Raw genomic sequence first — 19,040 nt, forward strand, 5'->3', positions numbered from 1 at the left:
AGTTTTCTTCAATCCCTATGCTACTCAATTTGGTTGTAAGCTCAGTAGCGGGTACCCTGGGATAAGAAGGGGCATATGAAAAATTGAAAATTCTACTATCTTCTAATAGAGACAGTTTATTTTAAAATAGACTGTGTTAGCTAGTTTCCTTATAACTGGGACAAAATACCTGAGAAAAAGAACTTAAAGGGAGGGAGGATTCATTTTGAGTCGCTGTTTCACATGGGACAAATGCAGAGAAGTAAGTAAAGTTGCTCACCTTCTGGCAGCTGGAAGGTGAGAGAGACAGTGATCAGACAAACCCTTCAAAGGCACACTTCCAGTAAATAAGTACCTGGTGCTTTGAATAAGAATAGCCCTCAGAGGCTCATCGATTTGAATGTCTGATACCAGGGAGTGGCACTATTTGAAAGAATTAGGAGGAATGGCATTGTTGGATGAAGTATGTCAATGGAGGTGGACTTTGAGGTTTTCAAAAGCTCTAGCCAGGACCAGTGACTCTGTCTTCCTACTGCCCTCAAACCTGAGTGTAGAACTAACAGCACTATGTATGCCTGGCCTGCACGCAGCCATGCTTCCCATCATTGACAATGGACAAAGCCTCTGAAACTTTAAGCAAGCCCCAATTAAATGTTTTCCTTTATAGAGTTGCTATGGTCATGGTGTTTCTTCACAGCAAAAGAGCGCTGACTAAAACAGTAACCTAATTGCTCTTAGTTAGGCCCCACCTTCTAATTTCCCATTCAGCTCTTACTTACCAGTCAGTTAATCCATTGATGATATCAGTACTCTGATGATCATTTTCTGTTTACTGAACTTTGTTCTTAGTGTTTACATATGCTTCAGTGAAGAAAAACACAATAAAAGAGATTTAGATTGCAAGTTCCCCAACTATAAAAATACAAAGTACTACAGTAAAAAAAAAAAAAATAGGTAAAATTAGCTAATGGACTTGCCAGAGAATTTTTCCATTTTCTAAAATAAAAAAGGATTAGTGCTAGATTCTGTGACTATGAGTATAACAGCAGAAACAAGCAGTTTTTCAGTCTCCTTAAATCACTATGTAAAAACTTACGTTAACTATGTATCAATGTTTAAAATCATGAACATAATTTACAATAAAGTTAACTGATAAAATGGCCACTTAAACCTTTTAAAATAAACAGAATAAATAACCCAAAATATAAGTTCTCCCTGGTGTGAGCTCCTGGGCAGGTGGTACCAGGAGAACTGAGCAAAGCTGTTGGTGGACCCTAGCATAAGAGAATTTCAAAATAAGTAATAGATACTCATTATTAAGTGCAGAAGGCAGGTTCTAGAACAAAAGCTGAAGCTGAAGGGATTTTATCAAGAGCAAGTGAATGTAGAGAACATCCCAGGATAGGGTCCCATGATGAGGAAGCAATGAGATCCCTCAGAATTCTCCAAGATAACTGACAACCCCTTCTTATCCCAGGGTACCCCCTACTGAGCTTACAACCAAATTGAGTAGCATAGGGATTGAAGAAAACTAACAGCTGAGTACAAGTAGAAGGAAGGGGGTACAAGGGTCACAGAGTTCTCTTTGTTTGGATTCTACACAGAAATAGCCAAGGACAGAGGTGCACTTAGTTCTGAGAGCTTAAAATTATTATGTTCAAGTAAAAATAATCAACAAAAAGGATCATGGTCAAAGTTTGTAATTTTCAATTACAAATTTTTATTATAATAAGGAACGAAGGAACAGCCAGGAAGACCATGAAACACACGAGAAATGCATGTCCACAATAAGAAAGTAAGATCTTAAATACATGTAATTACTTCAAGAAAATGGAAAACAAATATGGGCCAGTCCAAAACTCAAAAGTAAGGGTACAGAGGCAAATAGAATCTTACTTATTGTGGACACCGATAAGAAAGCACGTAAGTGATTCGCCTATTTCTGAAAAGTTAGTAAGTGTTTATAATGTTGTTTCACTGAAATATTCCTTGAAAGACACTTTAAAAAGGAAGGAGAGTGAAAGAACTATACATTTCATCTATGAAGGGCTTTGGGGAGGAATGGAGATCAATGGTAGTCAACTCTAACTTTATATAAGGTATAGTTAAATAGCTGTTAAAGGTTCTGAGTTTATGGAAAGCACAGTCTAATAGCTGTTAGAAATGAAGTAGCTGGAAATTGCCTTTCAGTGGGATGGGAGCTTTGTTACATAATCCCAAAGTGAATGCATTATAAAATGCTTTGTTTTCTGTTTATGTTAAATTACCCTGGTATTTGCTAATTTGAAAAAGCTTTGATTCATTACGTGGAATGTTCTCTTACACTTCACAGTGAGAGACCTACCACCAATTTGTCTTGACGTTAGACAAAAACAGCGCATGTCTATGGATTCATTATCATCTGAAGTGAAGGTCCCACCCCTTCCAGAACCTATTCTTCCTAGCCAGCCCAAAACTGTGAAAGACTTTGAGTAAGTTCTAACTCACTCTTCTATGTAGACTGACAGTTACCTGCATGTCAGTGTTTTGCATAGCTTAATGTCTTTCTCTGAAAAATTAGCTGAACTTGTAGATTCTTATATTAGACAAAACTGAAGACACCAAGGACAAGATATCTCAAGTTGAAGATGTAAATAAATGTGTGAATAATGGATAGTGGATATGTTGTAGCAAAAGACAGCAAACACCAGTGAATGAGTCAGAATTGTCTCAAAATGGTGGCAATAATTAATTTTACCATTAAAACACACACACACACACACACACACACACACACACACACACACACACAAATTTATCTACTATGTAACCATTTTCTAAAAGCTGTGTCACCATTCAGAAAATCCAAGTGCATAATTTGAAGCACTTACATGGGAATGCAAAGGAGAGAGTTAAAGTACGAATGCTCCAGAAGATGGGCTGTGGGGGAAAAGGAAAGAGTGAGAAAGGGCACATCTCAAGGCAGTGGTTTTTAGCTGGACATGATAGTACACACCAGTAATTCTAGCACTCAGGAGTCTAAGGCAAGAAGAACACTCCAGGTTTGAGGCCAACATGGGCTACAGAGCAAGACTCTTAGGGAACTGTGATTTACTATTTTAATATAATGAAGAACTACACATTTATATACTGTTTATATCAACTATAACTGATTTATGTTGTTTTCAGCCTTAAAATTATATATTTAGCATAATATTCTTTTTTAAAGAAATGCTGTTTAGCTGAATGATATTTCTCTCAACCTATAATTAATATATAATTTTGTTTGTTTTATAGGGAAGATTTAGAAAAAGCTGAGGCCACAGGAAATTGGAAAACAGTACATGCTTTTTATATAACTGCATTTGATTCTTTCACAGAATTAAATGCTGCATTTAAGGTAATAAATAGTATATAAAAGGTACTTTTCATTCACTTATAATTTTAAAATTAAAAAGACTATTTTATAGTCAGTATTGACTTAAACAATGGATGTATTTTTAAATTATATGTATCAAAATATTTGTGATTTACTAAGTATTTTATTTATTTCACTATTATTTTTCTTTCGATTTTAAAAATTATTAAAACCAAAGCATTAATTTTATTTCAATAATTAATCACCTCAATGATTCTTTTTTGATCATCAAACAATAAGATTAGTTGAGATTATAAAAAAGTATAATTCAGATATTATTAAGAATAATCCATGAAATATTAAACATATTTAATTCTTTAATTGAATTTGCAGAAAGATGCCACAGCCTCATTTAATACTATTGAGGACTCTGGGATTAATGCCAATTTGGTGAATGCTGTATTTGATGCCTTACTTAATACTGTAAGTATTGTTTATGGACATATTTCAGTAGGATAATTTTGTGTTTCTATTGCACAACTCTTATTTTTTAAAAAGATTGATTTTAATTTTCAATCTGTGTGTTTGTGTGAATGAATGTGTGTGTGTATAAGGGTGCCCACAGAGGCCAGCAGAGGACACCTGATCCCTGCTTATGGACTGGAGTGTGGTCTATAGGTCTATGGGTGCTGGGAACCGATTTTAGGTCTTCTGGAAGATTAGCAAGTGTTCTTGATCTCTGAGCCATCTCTCCAGTTCCTCTATGTCAGATGCAGCCACTTTGTAACATAATTACACTAAACATTCAATATAATTTTATAATAAGATTTTCAAATCACTAGATTATTCTTTTTTTAATTATCTGAGAATTCAACAGAAAATACCTCTGTATCTAATGTGTATTTAGAAAGACTTTCTTTTTTTAAACTTTTTATTACTATTCTTTAATCCTTTTTACAGTCCAGTTGTTAACCCTCTCCTGGTCCTCCCTCTGACAGGTCCTCATCCCACTCCTCCTCTCACTGACTCCAACCTACTTTACTTACTCAGGGAATGTGACTTGAGTGATTCTCCAAAGTTTAGTTCTGAGTCAGTCACAGGAAGTGACATAGGCTCAGAGACAGTAGGTCTTATGCAGAGATCAAGAATTGAGTTTGTTAATGTGATTAATTATATTCATGTATTTTCAAAGGTCAAATAACCCTTGTAAGGTTGGACTAAATCCTGCATGGCCACAGTGTATGATTCTTTTCATGTTTTTTGTTCACTTTGCTAATATTTTGTTGACTGTTGCACATCAACCATCCTAGTGGTTCTCATCTTCCTAATGCCGAGACTCTACAATACAGTTCCTCACGTTGTGGTGAACCCCAGCCATAAAAATTTTTGTTGTGACTTCATAACTATAATTTTGCTACTATTATGAATTACAGTGGAAATATTTTTACAGATAGAGGTTTGCCAAAGGAGTCGTGACCCATTGGTTGAGAACCATTGGTCTATACTTTCCTTTCTTATGACTTTGTTTGGAGCACTAGGATAAAACAGTTTTTCTTTTATTTAGTTATTCAATACCAAAGATCTTCCCTGAGAACAGAAATACACATAATAGCATTATACAGACTGTGTGTATGTGCCATATTACCTATACACACATAATAATTAATAAAATGACACCATGAATTTGAAAGAGCAAAGAAGGCTACATAGGAGGGTTTGAAGGAAAGAAAGGGAAAGGGGGATGATGTAATTACATTATCATCTTAAAATAAAAGGAAAAAGTAATTTTAGTAGAACATAGCTTAGTAACACTTGCTGAATCAACAGGACTAACTTGTTGGAATTAAATGCATCCCAAGTGTTCAGGTATAATTGTTCAATTTGTAATGCCAGCAATTAAGAAGCTGAGGAAAAGCAAAAGGTCCAGGCTAGCCTGGTTTACATACTGAAAACTATAACTTGAATCAAGGTGTACATAGCCAAAATATATGCCAAATATTTTTATTAGATATTTTTATTTACATTTCAAATGTTATTCCCTTTCCTGATTCATAAATCCTCTATCCCACCCCCTCTCCCCCTTCTTTTATGAGAGTATACCCCTTCTCCAACCACCTACCCCTTCCTGCCTCCCCACCCTGACATTCCCCTGCACTGGCGGGGTCCAACCTTGGCAGGACTGAGGGCTTCTCCCATTGGTACCCAACAAGGCCTTCCTCTGCTACATATGCAGCTGGAGCCATGGGTCAGTCCATGTATAGTCTTTGGGTAGTGGTTTACTCCCTGGGAGCTCTGGTTGGTTAGTATTGTTGTTCATATGGGGTTTCAAGCTCCTTCAGCTCTTTCAGTCCTTTCTCTGATTCCTCCAATGGGGGTCCCGTTCTCAGTTCAATGGTTTGCTGCTCACATTTGCCTCTGTATTTGTCATGCTCTGGCTGTCAGGAGACAGCTATTTCAGGCTCCTGTCAGCATGCACTTCTTGGAATCAGCAATATTGTCTGGGATTGGTTGCTGTATGTATATGGACTGCATCCCCAGGTTCTGAATGGCCATTCCTTCTATCTCTGCTCCAAACTTTGTCTCCATATCTCCTCCTGTGAATATTTTTGCTCCCCCTTTTAAGAAGGACTGAACCATTCGCACTTTGGTCATCCATCTTCTTGAGCTTCATGAGGTCTGTGGATTGTAGCTTAGGTAGCTGAGCTTTTGGGCTATATCCACTTATCTGTGAATGCATACCATGTGTGTGTTTTTGTGATTGGGTTACATCACTCAGGATGGTATTTTCTAGTTCCATCCATTTGCCTATGAATTTCATGAAGTCATTGTTTTTAATAGCTGAATAGTACTCCATTGTGTAGATGTATGCCAAACATTTTAAATTAGTAAATACAATACTGTTGGACTTGTGATTTTTGTCCTCTCAAGGAAAGAAAAATGAATTTTTTTTCAGTTTCATAAAATTGTTGCTAGTAATCAAAAGATCACCTTGTATATTTCTGCAAACTATATACTGCACATCCCAGAGAGCAATCTCATTGTAGTCTACATAACTGGTGCTCCCTGGAGTTCTCAGGTGTGAAATGGACACTGCTCTGAGGGTTACTCTCCAGTCACTAAGTCTGCTCGTCATTATTCAAACAGATCTGCAAGTAAAAATAATGTAAAAATCACAAAATATCCTAATAATTATTATATCTTATTATTTTCTTTTGCCTCTAGCCTCAAGATATTCAGAAGTCAGTATTGAAGGGAATCATTAACAGCTTGTTACAAGAATGGAAAGGGTAATTGTAACTGATATTTAATCTGTATAGATGACTTAGATACATATCTCATGTTTCTTTATGTCTGTTTTAATCTTAGGAAGTATCTTATATGAGTTTTAATAAGACATGGATCAGAAAGGGATTATAGAATACTGGAAACAAAGCTTTTTAGTGTCCTGAGGTTTGGATTTCTTGGATCTGCGAATATGCAAAAGGAAATCTATGACTTTTAAAATTATGTGTTAAGAATTTTTGTGTACAGATATATGTGCTATGCAGACATAAGTTGAGTGTTAGTCCATAATCTTGGGCTTCTTTGTAGCCTATACATTTTTTTTTCCAGAAAATAGCTTTTGTTACCTCAGGTAATCACCTCAGGCCAGAAAGAGTTGAAACCAAACTGGACCTTGGCTACTTCCTGAGCATGACAACAAAAACCTCATCAAAAACATCAAGATGTCAAGCCCATGCATACTTTTTGTTGCTTATGCCTAACAATTCATGTAAACATGAATGATACTGTAGTTTGATAAAATCCTAAATGGAATGGAAAAAGACTTAAAGTAATAGGTGAAAATCTAAGTCTTGAGCAGAGAGAAAATTCAGCAGAGTTTAATATTCCCAAAAGCTCTAATGTCTGAGTTTTGCCTTTAATCTGGGATCCAGTGAAAGATCTTGAATTTCATGATTTCGTGTTCAGGAATCATTTTTAAATTTGAAAGTTACTTCTATGTATCTGTGACAGTATACTATAAACTTTGAACAAGTGAGAAATGCTGGTCAGATTTGGGACTAAAACTCTCCTGGACAAAACTGATAATGTTAAAGTCAAGATATTTCAGGATGACCCAAGTAAAATTCTTTTAATTAGCATCCGGATGTGAGTTGGTTTATAGACATTCTCCCCATTTCATTAACCATAGACTCTTTTCTCATATAATATACTCTGAAAACAGTTTCTCCTCCCTCAACTCCTCCCAGTTCCTCCCCTACCTCCTCTTCTATCCAGATCCATTCCCTTTCTGTCTCTCATGAGCAAAGAATAGGCTTCTAGGAGATATCAACAGAATAAAATAATTTGGACAATTGAAAAAAATAAAGAGCCCAAAGAGAAGGGCACAGAATCAGAGACCCACACGTTTACACATTCATGAGTCCCATAAACTGAAAGCTGTAGTATACACACACACACACACACACACACACACACACACACACACACACACACACACACACACGCAGGGGACTGGTGTCCAGAGGACCCATGTAGGCCCTGTGATTGCTGCTTCAGTCTCTAAAGTTCATGTGAGCTTTGCTCAGTTCATTTAGAGGGCTTTGTTCTCCTGGTGTCCTTTGTCTGCTCTCTCTCCCCTATTCCATCTGCCTCCTCTTCCATGGAGTTCCCTGAGCTCTAAGGGAGGGATTTGATTGAGAGAGATACCTCATTTAGAGCTGTGTATTCCAAGGTCTCCGTATAATGTCTGACTGTGAGTCTGTATTTGTTCCCATCTGCTGCAGGAGGAAGCCTCTGTGGTGATGGCTGGATAAGGCAACAATCTATGAATATAGCAGAATAGCATTAGGACTCATTGTTACTTTTTTTTTTTTTTAGACAAAGAGCATTTGGTTTTATCCTAAGTCTCTGGACTATCTAGTCTCTGGTTCTTGGCCACCCAAGTGCTATTGAGCAAGTGTTCCTATGATAGGATCAGTTGTCCTTTGGGTATATGCCCAAGAGTGGTATAGCTGGATTGAAACCAGACCTTTGGCTACTTTTTTGGATTCTTTTTTTCTACCACCTTTCTTTACCCTTCCAACTCCCACCCCTCAACACTAGGTAGGAGAGAAAGAAGGTTAGAGGGGAAGGGAGCATCAGTATTATTAGACTACTTCCTGCTGACTAGGGGCATTGCGTTCCTTGGGGCAGGTTTGATCTTCAGCAGCAGCAGCAGCAGCAGCAGCAGCAGGAAGAGGAAGAAGAGGAGCAGCCGCTTTTTTTTATATCCTCTCAAGAGTTCCCAGAATTCTTAACACCATACACTTGCAGAAACTGTCTGCAGCTGACAAAGTCCGCCCCGCCAGGGCATGAGGCACTTCATAGTCTGCTGCTGTGGGCAGTCGGAAGCATCTCCGTATCGCACACCAGGGATAAAACAGAACCACTTCCCATAATATTTCTATGTTTTTAAAGAAACCAAAATTCCCACTGCACCGGATCTGGAGGTAGATGGGTCTTTCTGAGGAACTGCCACAGTGCTTTCTATAGTAGCTGTACACGTTTGCATCCCACCAGCAGTGGAGGAGTGTTCTCCCTGCCGCCCTCCTCCTCAGCTTGAGCTGTCCCTTGTGTTGTTGATCTTAGCCATTCAGAGGTTAGCATGGAACCTCAAAGTCATTTTGATTTGTGTCTCCCTAATGGCTAAGGGTGTTGAAATTTCTTTAACTATTTCTCAACCACTTGACTTTCCCCTATTTGAAAAGTCTGTTTAGATCTGTACCCCATTTTTACTTGGGTTATTTAGTTTTTTATATCAAGTTTTTTGAGTTCTTAGATATTTTATTTCCTAGTCCTCTGTCAGATGTAGAGTTGGTAAAAATCTTTTTCCTATTCTGTAGGCTGCCACTGTAAATGAGTACCTTTTCCCTTGCAGAAGCTTCTGAGTTTGATGTGGCCCTGTTTATTAATTGTTGATATGAGTGTACTATCAGTGTTTTGTTCAGCAAGTCTTCTCTCACGCTAGTGAGTTCAAAGTTGTTCTCCACTTTCTTTTCTGTTGGGTTGTTTACCTGATTTTATGCTGAGGTCTTTGATCCATTTGGAATTGAGTGTTGAGCAGGGTTTTAAGAATGTACCAATTTGCATTCTTCTACATCCAACTGTTCGGTTTGACCAGCACCATTTGATGAAGATGCTATCTTTTTACCAATATGTATTTCTGGCCTCTTTATCAAATATCAGGTGTCTATAGGTGTGCGGGTTTATATCTGAATCTTGATTCAATTCCTTTGATGAACATCTGTTTTTATGTCAATTCAATGCTGTTTTTAATTACTATAGCTTTGTAATATAACTTGAGATCAGGAATAGTGAGATTCCAACAATCCTTTTATTCTTCAGGATTGTTTTAGCTATACTGGTCTTTTTTGCATTTTCATATAAGTTAGAGAATTGTCCTTTCAAGATCTGTGAAGAATTGTATTGGAATTTTTATGTGAATTGCATTGAATCTGCAGATTGATTTTGGTAGGATGGCCGTTTAACTATGTTAATCTTACCAATCCATGAGCATGGGAGATTTTGCTCTTTTCTGGTATCTTCTTCAGTTTCTTTCTTAAAAAACTTAGATTTTTTTATCATTAGGTCTTTCACTTGCTTGGTTAGAGTTACCCCAAGATATTTTATATTATTTAAGGATTTTTGTGGTGATGTTTCTCTGATTCTTTTTTTTTTTTCTTTTTCTCTTTTTTTCGGAGCTGGGGACCGAACCCAGGGCCTTGCGCTCTTGCGCTTGCTAGGCAAGCGCTCTACCACTGAGCCAAATCCCCAACCCCTCTCTGATTCTTTATTAGGCTGTCATTTGTATATAGAAAGGCTACTAGGTTTAATACAGTAATTTTCTGTACAGCTGCTTTGCTGAAGGTGTTTATTAGCTGTAGGAGTTTTCTAGTGGGTTTTTTAGGGTTACTCATGTATGCTGTCATATGGTATCACCTTCTTCCTTGCTAATTCATATCCCCTTCATCTCCTTCAGAGGTCTTATTGCAGTAGCTAAGACTTCAAGTACTAGAACTCTTAGTCCTGATTTTAGTGAAATTGTTTTGAGTTTCTCCTCATTTAAGTTGCTACTGGCTATGGGCTTGTTTTAAACTGTCTTTATTATGTTGAGATATGTCCCTTTGCTTCCCTAATGTCTTCAGGACTTTTATTATAAAGGAATAGTGGATTTTTTTCAAAGGCCTTTTCTGCATGTAATGAGATGATACGGTAGTTTTTGTCTTTCAGTTTGTTTATATGGTGGATTACATTTACTGATTTTTTTTTTTTTTCGGAGCTGTGGACCGAACCCAGGGCCTTGCAGTTGCTAGGCAAGCACTCTACCACTGAGCTAAATCCCCAACCCACATTTACTGATTTTTATATATTGAATCATCCCTGCTTGATCACGGTGGATGTTGTTTTTGATGTACTCTTGGATTTGGTTTGCAAGTATTTATTGGGTATTTTTGCATCTATGTTCATAAGGTGAAATGGTCTATAATTTTCTTTCTTTCTTGGATCTTTGTGTGGTTTTGGGTATCAGAAAAATTATGGCCTTGAATAATGAATTGGGCAGTGTTTTTCCTGTTTCTATATTGCAGGAATATTTGAGGAATATTGGTATTAACTCTTCTTTGAAAGTCTGGTAGAATTATATGCTAAAACCATCTGGTCCAAAGCTTTTTTTGGTTGGTAGACTTTTAATGATTGTTTCTGTTTCGCCAAGGGTTATAAGTTGTTTAAATTGCTTATCTGATCTTAATTTAACTTTTTAAAAAAAATGGTATCTATAAAGAAAATTAAACCTTTCTTTTGGATTTTTCCAATTTGGTAGAGTTCAGCTTGTAAAGTGTGTTTATAGGATTGTCTGAATTCCTCAGTGTCAGGTGTTACCTTCTTACCCTTTTTGTTTCTGATTTTGTTAATTTTGATATTCTCTCTCCCCCTTTTAGTTATTTAGATAAGGGTTTGTTGATCTTACTGATTTTTTTCAAAGAACCAACTCTGTTTCATTGATTCTTTGTATTACTCTTTTTGATTCTATTTTATTGATTTCAGCCTTGAGTTTACTTCTTGAGTTTATTACACTTCTTTTGGATGTAATTTCAGGTGTTAAGTTGCTTATATGAGGTAAATCCAGTTTTTTAATGTAGGCCCTATTGCTATGAACTTGCCTCTCAGAACAATTTTCATGTATCCCTTAAGTTTGGGTGTGATGTGTATTTATTTCCATTCAATTCTAGAAAGTCTTTAATTTCTTTATTTCTGTCTTGACACATTTTTCATTCTGAAGAGAGCTGTTTAGTTTCCATGGTTTGTAAGCTTTCTATTATCTCTTTTGTTGTCAATAACCAGCATTAATCCATGGTGACCTGATAGGATGGAGTGAGTTATTTCAGTGTTCTTAACCTGTTGAGACTTGCTTTGTGTCTGAGTATATGATCAACTTTAGAGAAATTCCATAAGGTACAGAGAAGAATGTATATTCTTTTGTGTTTGGGTGAAATGTTCTGTAAATATGTTAGGTCCATTTGGTTTACAGCATCTATTAGCTCTAGCATTTCTATATTTACTTTTTATCTAGATGACTTGTCTGTCAATGAGATGGTGTATTGCAGTCTCCCACTGTCAGTGTGTGAGAGTCAATATGTGATTTAAGTAGTGCTTCTTTTACAAAGGTGTATGCTTTGGGCATAGATGTTAATATTAGAAATATAATATTGGTAGATTTTCCCTTGGATGAGTATGTAGTGTCCTTCCCTATCTCTTTTAATTAGTTTTCATCTGAAGTCTGTTTTGTTTGATATCAAAATAGCTACACTAACTTGTTTTTCTTAGGTCTGTTTAGAATATCTTTTTTTAACCCTTTATCCTTAGATAATTTCTATCTTTGATGTTGGAATGTGTTTCTTGGATGCAGCAAAAGGATGGGTTCTGTTTTGGCATCCTTTCTATTAGTCTGTGTCTCTTGATTGGGTAATTACGACCATTGACGTTGAGAGATATTGATGCCCAATGAATGTTGATTCTTGTTTTGTTGTTATTTGTGGTGGTGGTGGTGGTGGTGGTGGTGGTGGTGGTGGTGGTGGTGGTGGTGGTGGTGGTGGTGATTGTGTGTACATGCATGTGCATGTGAGTTCATGTGTGCATGTGTATGTTCGTGCATGTGCTCCACCTCCTTTAATTTTGGTTGTCTGGATTGTTTATTTCCTATGTGTTCATGGTTATAGTTTTCCTTCTTAGGTTGGGAATTTTCCTCCCTAAATGATTTTTCATGGAATATCTTATTTTCTCTATCTGTAATGATTGAGAGTCTTGCTGGGTATAGTACTGTGGGCTGGCATCTGTGGTTTCTTAGGAGTCTGCAGCATATCTGTCCAGGGCCTTCTAGTTTTTACAGTCTCCATTGAGAAGTCAGGTATAATTCTAATAGGTCTGTCTTGATATGTTACTTGTTCTTTTCTCTTTGTAGCTTTTAATACTCTCCCTTTGTTCTGTACAGTTAGTGTTTTGATTATTAAGTGCTGAGAGGACTTTCTTTTCTAGTCAAATCTATTTAATGTTGTGTATGCTTCTTGTACCTTTATAGGCATCTCTTCTTTTAGGCTAGGAAATTTTCCTTCTATCATTTTTTTAAAATATTTTCTGGGCCTTTGAGTAGGGATTCTTCTTCCTTTATTCCTGTTTTTCTTAGATTTGGTCTTTTCATGGTGTCCCAGATTTCCTGGTTGTTTTGTGTCAGGAGTTTTTTAGATCTGACTGGTGTATTATTTCTTCTATTGTAGCTTCAGTGTCTGAGCTTCTTTCTTCCATCTCTTGTATTCTGTTGGTGAAGCTTGCCTCCGTAGTTCCTGTTTTGATTTCTAAATTTTTTTCCTTCCCAGAACTCCCTCAATTTGGGTTTTCTTTATTGATTCTGTTTCTATTTTCAAATATTAAACAGTTTTATTCATTTCCTTCCACTCTGTTTTTATAGATTTTCTTCAGGGATTTATTAATTTCCTCTCTAAGGATCTCTGTTATCTTCATTCAGGTGATTTTAAAGTCTTTTTCTTCTATTTCAGCTGTGATAAAAGGGCCTGCTGTGGTAGGATAGCAGACACAATGCCCTGGCTGTTATTGATGGTGTTTTTATATTAGTATCTAGGTATCTGGAATTGGGATGATTGTAGGTCTAATGGTCCTTGGCCTTCCTAATGCTACGACCCTCATGTTGTAGTGACCCCCAATCATAACATTATTTTTGTTGCTACTTCATAACTGTAACTTAGCTACTGATATGAATCATAATATAAATATCTGATATGCAAGATATGATATGCTACCCCTGTGGGGAGTCATGACCCACAGGTTAAGAACAAGCAACACTGGTCTAGGTGCAGTACTGGGTTTGTCTTTGTTGGATGGGGGTTTTGTTCCTTGGTTTCTGTTTATTCTTTGGCTTTTCAAAGTATGATTGCTGTCTGCTGCCTAGTAGGAAATTTTCTGTGGACCTGCTTCCATGGCCTGCTAAGCTGATGTTTTCCCAGGGTGTGCCTGCTGGTATTAGCGGCTTGGATAATGGGTTGAGTTGGAGGAAAAGATTGTGATCAGTTTGGAGGTGGGACCAGAAAGAAAAAGAGACCACAGCAGGTTTTCTGCTTCAGAGCTGGGTGATGAGACTGGAGGATTGAATCTGGAGGAGCAGGAGAGGTGTGGATCTACTGTCGGCCTACTTGTTGCCAGGTTACAGACATTTCTGTCTCTTCAGGAGTGGACTATAAGCTGAAGCACATTTTCTTTCTTTAGTGTATAAATAAATATTAAGTAAAAATAATCCATGTTAAAAGAATATGTGTTTTTAAATTACTGATTATTTATTAGGCTTTTTTTAAAATTGGATATTTCCTTTATTTACATTTCAAATGTTATCCCCTTTCCCGGTTTCCCCTCCAGAAAACTCCCATCCCATTCCCCCAACCCTGCCTCCATAAGGGTGCTACCCACTCCTAGCTCCCTGCCCTGGCAGTCCCCTACACTAGGGCATCCAGTCTTCACAGGACCAAGGGCTTCTCCTCCCCCTGATGCCTGACAAGGCCATCCTCTGTTACATATGTGGCTGGAGCCATGGGTCCCCCACATGTACTCTTTGGCTGGTGGTTTAGCCCCTGGGAGCTCTGGGGGGAGTCTGGTTGGTTGATACTGGTTTTGTTCCTGTGGGGTTGCAAACCCCCTCAGTTACCTCAGTCCTTTCTCTTAACTCCTCCATTAGGGATCCCATTCTCCATAGTCTAGCCTTTACCTTAAAATGCTACAGCTTTCCTCAGTAACCTGCTCTTCAAGTGATTCTCAGAACCAGCCTACTATTTTCCAAGCACACTAGAGACATTTATATCTCAATAAAAGCAATGCATGTAAACTTAAATTTATTTTGGCTTCTCAGTTCTTAAAAACACATATATAATAGTCATGTTTTATTAGATACTATGAAATTAACCACTCAACTGTAATTAATCATATCTGTCCCTTTTCCAGTCCACGAACAAAAGATGATCTTAGAGCATATTTTATACTGTTACAGGTAAGTTAGAGTTATTGAATTCATATGTCAATCTGCATGTGCAAATTAAATTATATCAGATAACTATAACTTGGCAATAGTATTAATACTCTTTAGAATAATATTTAATTGTAACCCAAAGAGACTCAGGAGCTAAATTATATGAGGAATTTAAATTATAAGTGAGTTCATACCTCCTTTCCACAGTGTTTGGATATTCTTCCCTTTCCACTCAGACACTTTCCTCTCACCTAATTGGCACAGGTTACAGAATTTCCCCTTATACTAGGCTTCTGTTTTTTAGTTATGTTCATTAGAATTCTGATAGAAACATAAAAGTTGTTAGTTATTTGTTAGAAAGCAAACTGATACTTGCTCTCTCGTGAGAGAGAGATAGATTTAAAAATACAAAAATATATTAAGGTATTAAGTAAAATCAAATCTTTAATTTTTTAAAAAATTATATTATCTTAGTTAACACACTACATTATACCATTCTTTATAATTTGTTGTTCAGGTATATTAACTTATTTGAAGTTAAGAATATTAACTTCAGTGTAGGGAATGTGCAGATAGAGAAAAGCTATAAGATGACAGCATAAAGCTCAGCTCTTAGAAGCATGTGTTAGTCAGCTGTAAGTTCTGCTCACATCACTCTTCCCAGAGCTGTCACTGGATGAAGTGATCAGCGCCCTAAGTTCACTCCTGCCTCATTAGTCAGCTTTGAAAAACAGTGTTCTCTTTTTTTAAAATCACAATCAGATTGATTTTTTTATTTATTTTTAATTTTTATTTGTGTGTCTGTGTGTGAGCTACTTGTGTGGAGTACTCATGAAGGTTGAAGTCAGATGCTCTGGGACTAACACTGCACACAGTTCTTAGTGCCAGAACCAAACTCATGACCTCTAGAAGGGCATCAGGCACTCTGAACCATCTCTCTACCTGGCACCTGAGTTTTAATATTATAACTTCGATGGAAATTTATGAAATAAACACTGCAAAAGAGCTTCAGCTTTGAAAGATTAATATGGGGTTTACTTAGTTTAGGAGCATTCTCACAGTCCTTTAACATTTGAAAGTTGTCACAGCACATGCTTGCTATTCTCTGTGACAAATGAAGCCAGCTTATTTCCCAGTGCAAAAGTTTTACAACGTACATTTACCTGGTTTTCCTTTTGTTTTTTAAATCAAGAAAACCCACAATGTTCTCTTGCTGTTTAATTGAGTAAGAGTGATTGATTGACAGCATTTATGGAGAATGGGACAAGATGCTTTATATATGTTTTCTTTTTAAAGCTCAAAATGACTCCTGAGATAGATATTATTTCCATTTTACAGCCTAGAAAATTGAGAATTAAAGTTTAAAACCATACCTAATGGTGCACAGCTAATATATGACTCCAGAGCCTATAACAGAAACTAGTTTTGCTTAAATACAAGTTGATTGTTTTTAAAGAACTACACAAACTCAAGTGTAGCTTCCTGAATTTGGTGCTTAAAATTCATTAAGATTTGTGTTTTTCCTTGTTAACACAATTTTAACACAGTTATCTTTAATATCTTTTTCAGAATCCTCAATTTAATATCACATCTACATATGTCATCTATGCTCACTTGCTACGACAGATAGCTACCTTAGTGGAAGCTGACCACCATTTCCTAGTTCACTGGCTTAAAAAGTAAACAAAAACTTTCATAGTCTCTCACTTTTAAATGTGATATTATTAATTTTATGATAAACTATTGTAAACCTTTATAATATTTAAATGTTTTGAAGATTTTTAGGAATGATGTTTATACTTTGAAATGCTTCAAAAGCCAGTTATAAAATGTATACTTCAGTAATACATAAAAGATACATAAATATTTTTAATCTAAGTAACCATGTTCCTGTGAAAATATTGACCACTTGCAGCTTTTATGTAACACATTTCTGTTTTTTATACATTTCAAGTGAATTTGCTCAACTTTTGCTTTATTATGTGTCTTTTTATTTCCTCTCTGTTAGCACATCTTACTATATGTGGTACTTTCTCCTTATTTAAAAATACCAGATTACAAAAGCACATTACTTCTTTCCATCGAGTCTATATTTACATTAGTAGACATTTCTCCATGATGGGAAAAAACTAAAAGGGCAAAATATTTCCAAAATAAAATTTCAATACTGTCAGGCCTCATGATGACTATAATAATAATTATTACTATTGATTATACTAGTGATAATTACTATTATTGGTAGTAGTATTCAGAAACTAACTGTATTTATGAAGTCACCAACAATGCTGTCTAACACACGTCAATGAGCCTTTGCTTGGGTGGGTTACCAGGAGCCTCTCTGATGACAGTCCTGTCAGCTCACCAGGCATCCACTTTATGAGTGCTTGTACTTGATGCTTTACTCCATGTAAGTTGGTTAAGTTGAGATCATGATGGTTGTACCATATGCAATGCTAATAATGCTATAACACACACACACTTTGTAAGTACAACATGCCACGTCCCCCTTGTTCATTGGATAACATCACAGTCGTCTTGTTCATTGGGACTAGCCAGCACATAATTATTACATTGTACGATCTTTGGATTTTGAGACAGGGTAGCCTGGAACTTACCTTGTATCCCAGTGGGCCTCTCACTCACAGTCCTCCTGTCTCAGTCTCCCAATTATAGAGATTACAGGTGTACACCGCCAGTGCCTGGCTGGAGGGCCATTTTAAAAAATAACAGGGGGTTGGGGATTTAGCTCAGCGGTAGAGCGCTTGCCTAGCGAGCGCAAGGCCCTAGGTTCGGTCCCCAGCTCCGAAAAAAAAGAAAAAAAAATAACAGAATAATCAAAAAAGGCATAAAATATGAAAAACATGATCTCAGACTATAGAAAAGATACTTGGTTACTGTGTGAGAACTGAAACAAAGGTTAAAGCACTACCCCGCTGAATCTCATTCATACATACATGCCGATGCCTCGAGGTTCTCACCACTGTTTATGTCCACAAGTGGCCATGAAAGCACAAGTGCTGACCTGGGGCATAGGGAACAAATCGTAGCATACAGGTTAGTCTTCCAGAACAGGTTCTGTGAATAATGAAAACTGGTAAATCCTGAAAGACTTAAAAATTATACTAATAACTCTGCAGTAATTTTTGTGTTTATTTCTTATTTGAGAAATAGTATTGGTAGAATTTCACATCTTTTGAAATGTTTTCAACTTAATAAATATAATCTGTGAGAATGAATAGTCTATATCCTATACATATCGGATGTAGTTTGGTCTCTAACAAATATATAGACAAAATAAGAAATGAAAAATTTTGATTAGAATTATTTCAAAATCTTTACCAGATTATCCCAGAAGAAATTCAAGCAACTGGTAGAGAGATTGCTGCAATTTGTTTCTTTACGCCTGTTTCCAGCAAAACCTGAAGAATTCCCGCCTCTAACAAAGTGTACCTGGTGGATTCCATCAGCTGCTAAAGTTCTGGCTTTACTTAGTAGGTTTTGATAATTCACTCACTCTTCCTTTTCTCTTGATGAGTATTAGGGGCTTGTCTTCAGGGTCGCTAAGTACTTGAGAGATAGCTTTAACTTTTAAACCATTATTTTGAAGAAAACAAAGTCATTTTCTGTTTTATGGATTTTACAAAATATAAAACTTTTAATTATGAATATTTTACGAAGTTGGGAAGAGCTTTGTTTCTGCTTGCATTATGGTGCATATGAATCACTAAGTATTCATTGCTGAGAAAACAGGAATTCCCACTAATTATTGAAGACTTCTACAAGAGACAACAGTGATGGAGAAATGACGAGTAGATGACCATCTGCCCCTTCTCTAAATATTTTTATGATCCTTATCACTTTTTTAAAGCAAGAAATAGCTATTTTTAACAGAGTTTTGAATGCCTTTTCATTGGAACGGTAGTTATTTAAAACAGAAGTTTTAAGTTAAGGCTAGCCAGTAAATATTAATTTTATTAGAATAGATTATGCACATATTGGAAAGGAACACTATAAGAGAACTTCTCTTCACAGATACTGCCAACAATTTGGTTCACCCACCCCTTGTTCCTTACACTGATTTCTATAATTCTACCTTGGATCACATTGATCTCATGGAAGAGTATCATACTTGGCAGAGCTTTGGGAATTCTCACAGGT

General features: G+C 36.5%; 1 protein-coding gene across 10 annotated transcripts in view; it reads left to right on the top strand.

Moving 5' to 3' along the window:
* Hectd2 (HECT domain E3 ubiquitin protein ligase 2) overlaps positions 1–19,040 on the top strand; it is a 68,822-nt gene that overhangs the window by 28,009 nt on the left and 21,773 nt on the right. For 7 of the 10 annotated variants that reach the window (XR_010053954.1, XR_005487723.2, XM_039080637.2 and 4 more), the window contains exons 3-10: positions 2,312–2,450; positions 3,256–3,358; positions 3,710–3,799; positions 6,539–6,603; positions 14,858–14,903; positions 16,452–16,561; positions 18,225–18,373; positions 18,915–19,038. Coding sequence is in view for 7 of the 10 variants with exons in the window: in XM_039080637.2 (XP_038936565.1) it covers positions 2,312–2,450; positions 3,256–3,358; positions 3,710–3,799; positions 6,539–6,603; positions 14,858–14,903; positions 16,452–16,561; positions 18,225–18,373; positions 18,915–19,038 (826 nt within the window). In the remaining 3 variants the exon portion in view is untranslated. Of the gene's footprint in view, positions 1–2,311; positions 2,451–3,255; positions 3,359–3,709; positions 3,800–6,538; positions 6,604–8,512; positions 12,393–14,857; positions 14,904–16,451; positions 16,562–18,224; positions 18,374–18,914; positions 19,039–19,040 lie in introns of those variants that run through there. The other 3 variants (XR_010053955.1, XM_063265228.1, XM_063265224.1) reach the window with 3 other exon arrangements.

This window comes from Rattus norvegicus, chromosome 1, assembly GCF_036323735.1.
Source record: "Rattus norvegicus strain BN/NHsdMcwi chromosome 1, GRCr8, whole genome shotgun sequence".
Taxonomy (NCBI): Eukaryota; Metazoa; Chordata; class Mammalia; order Rodentia; family Muridae; genus Rattus; species Rattus norvegicus.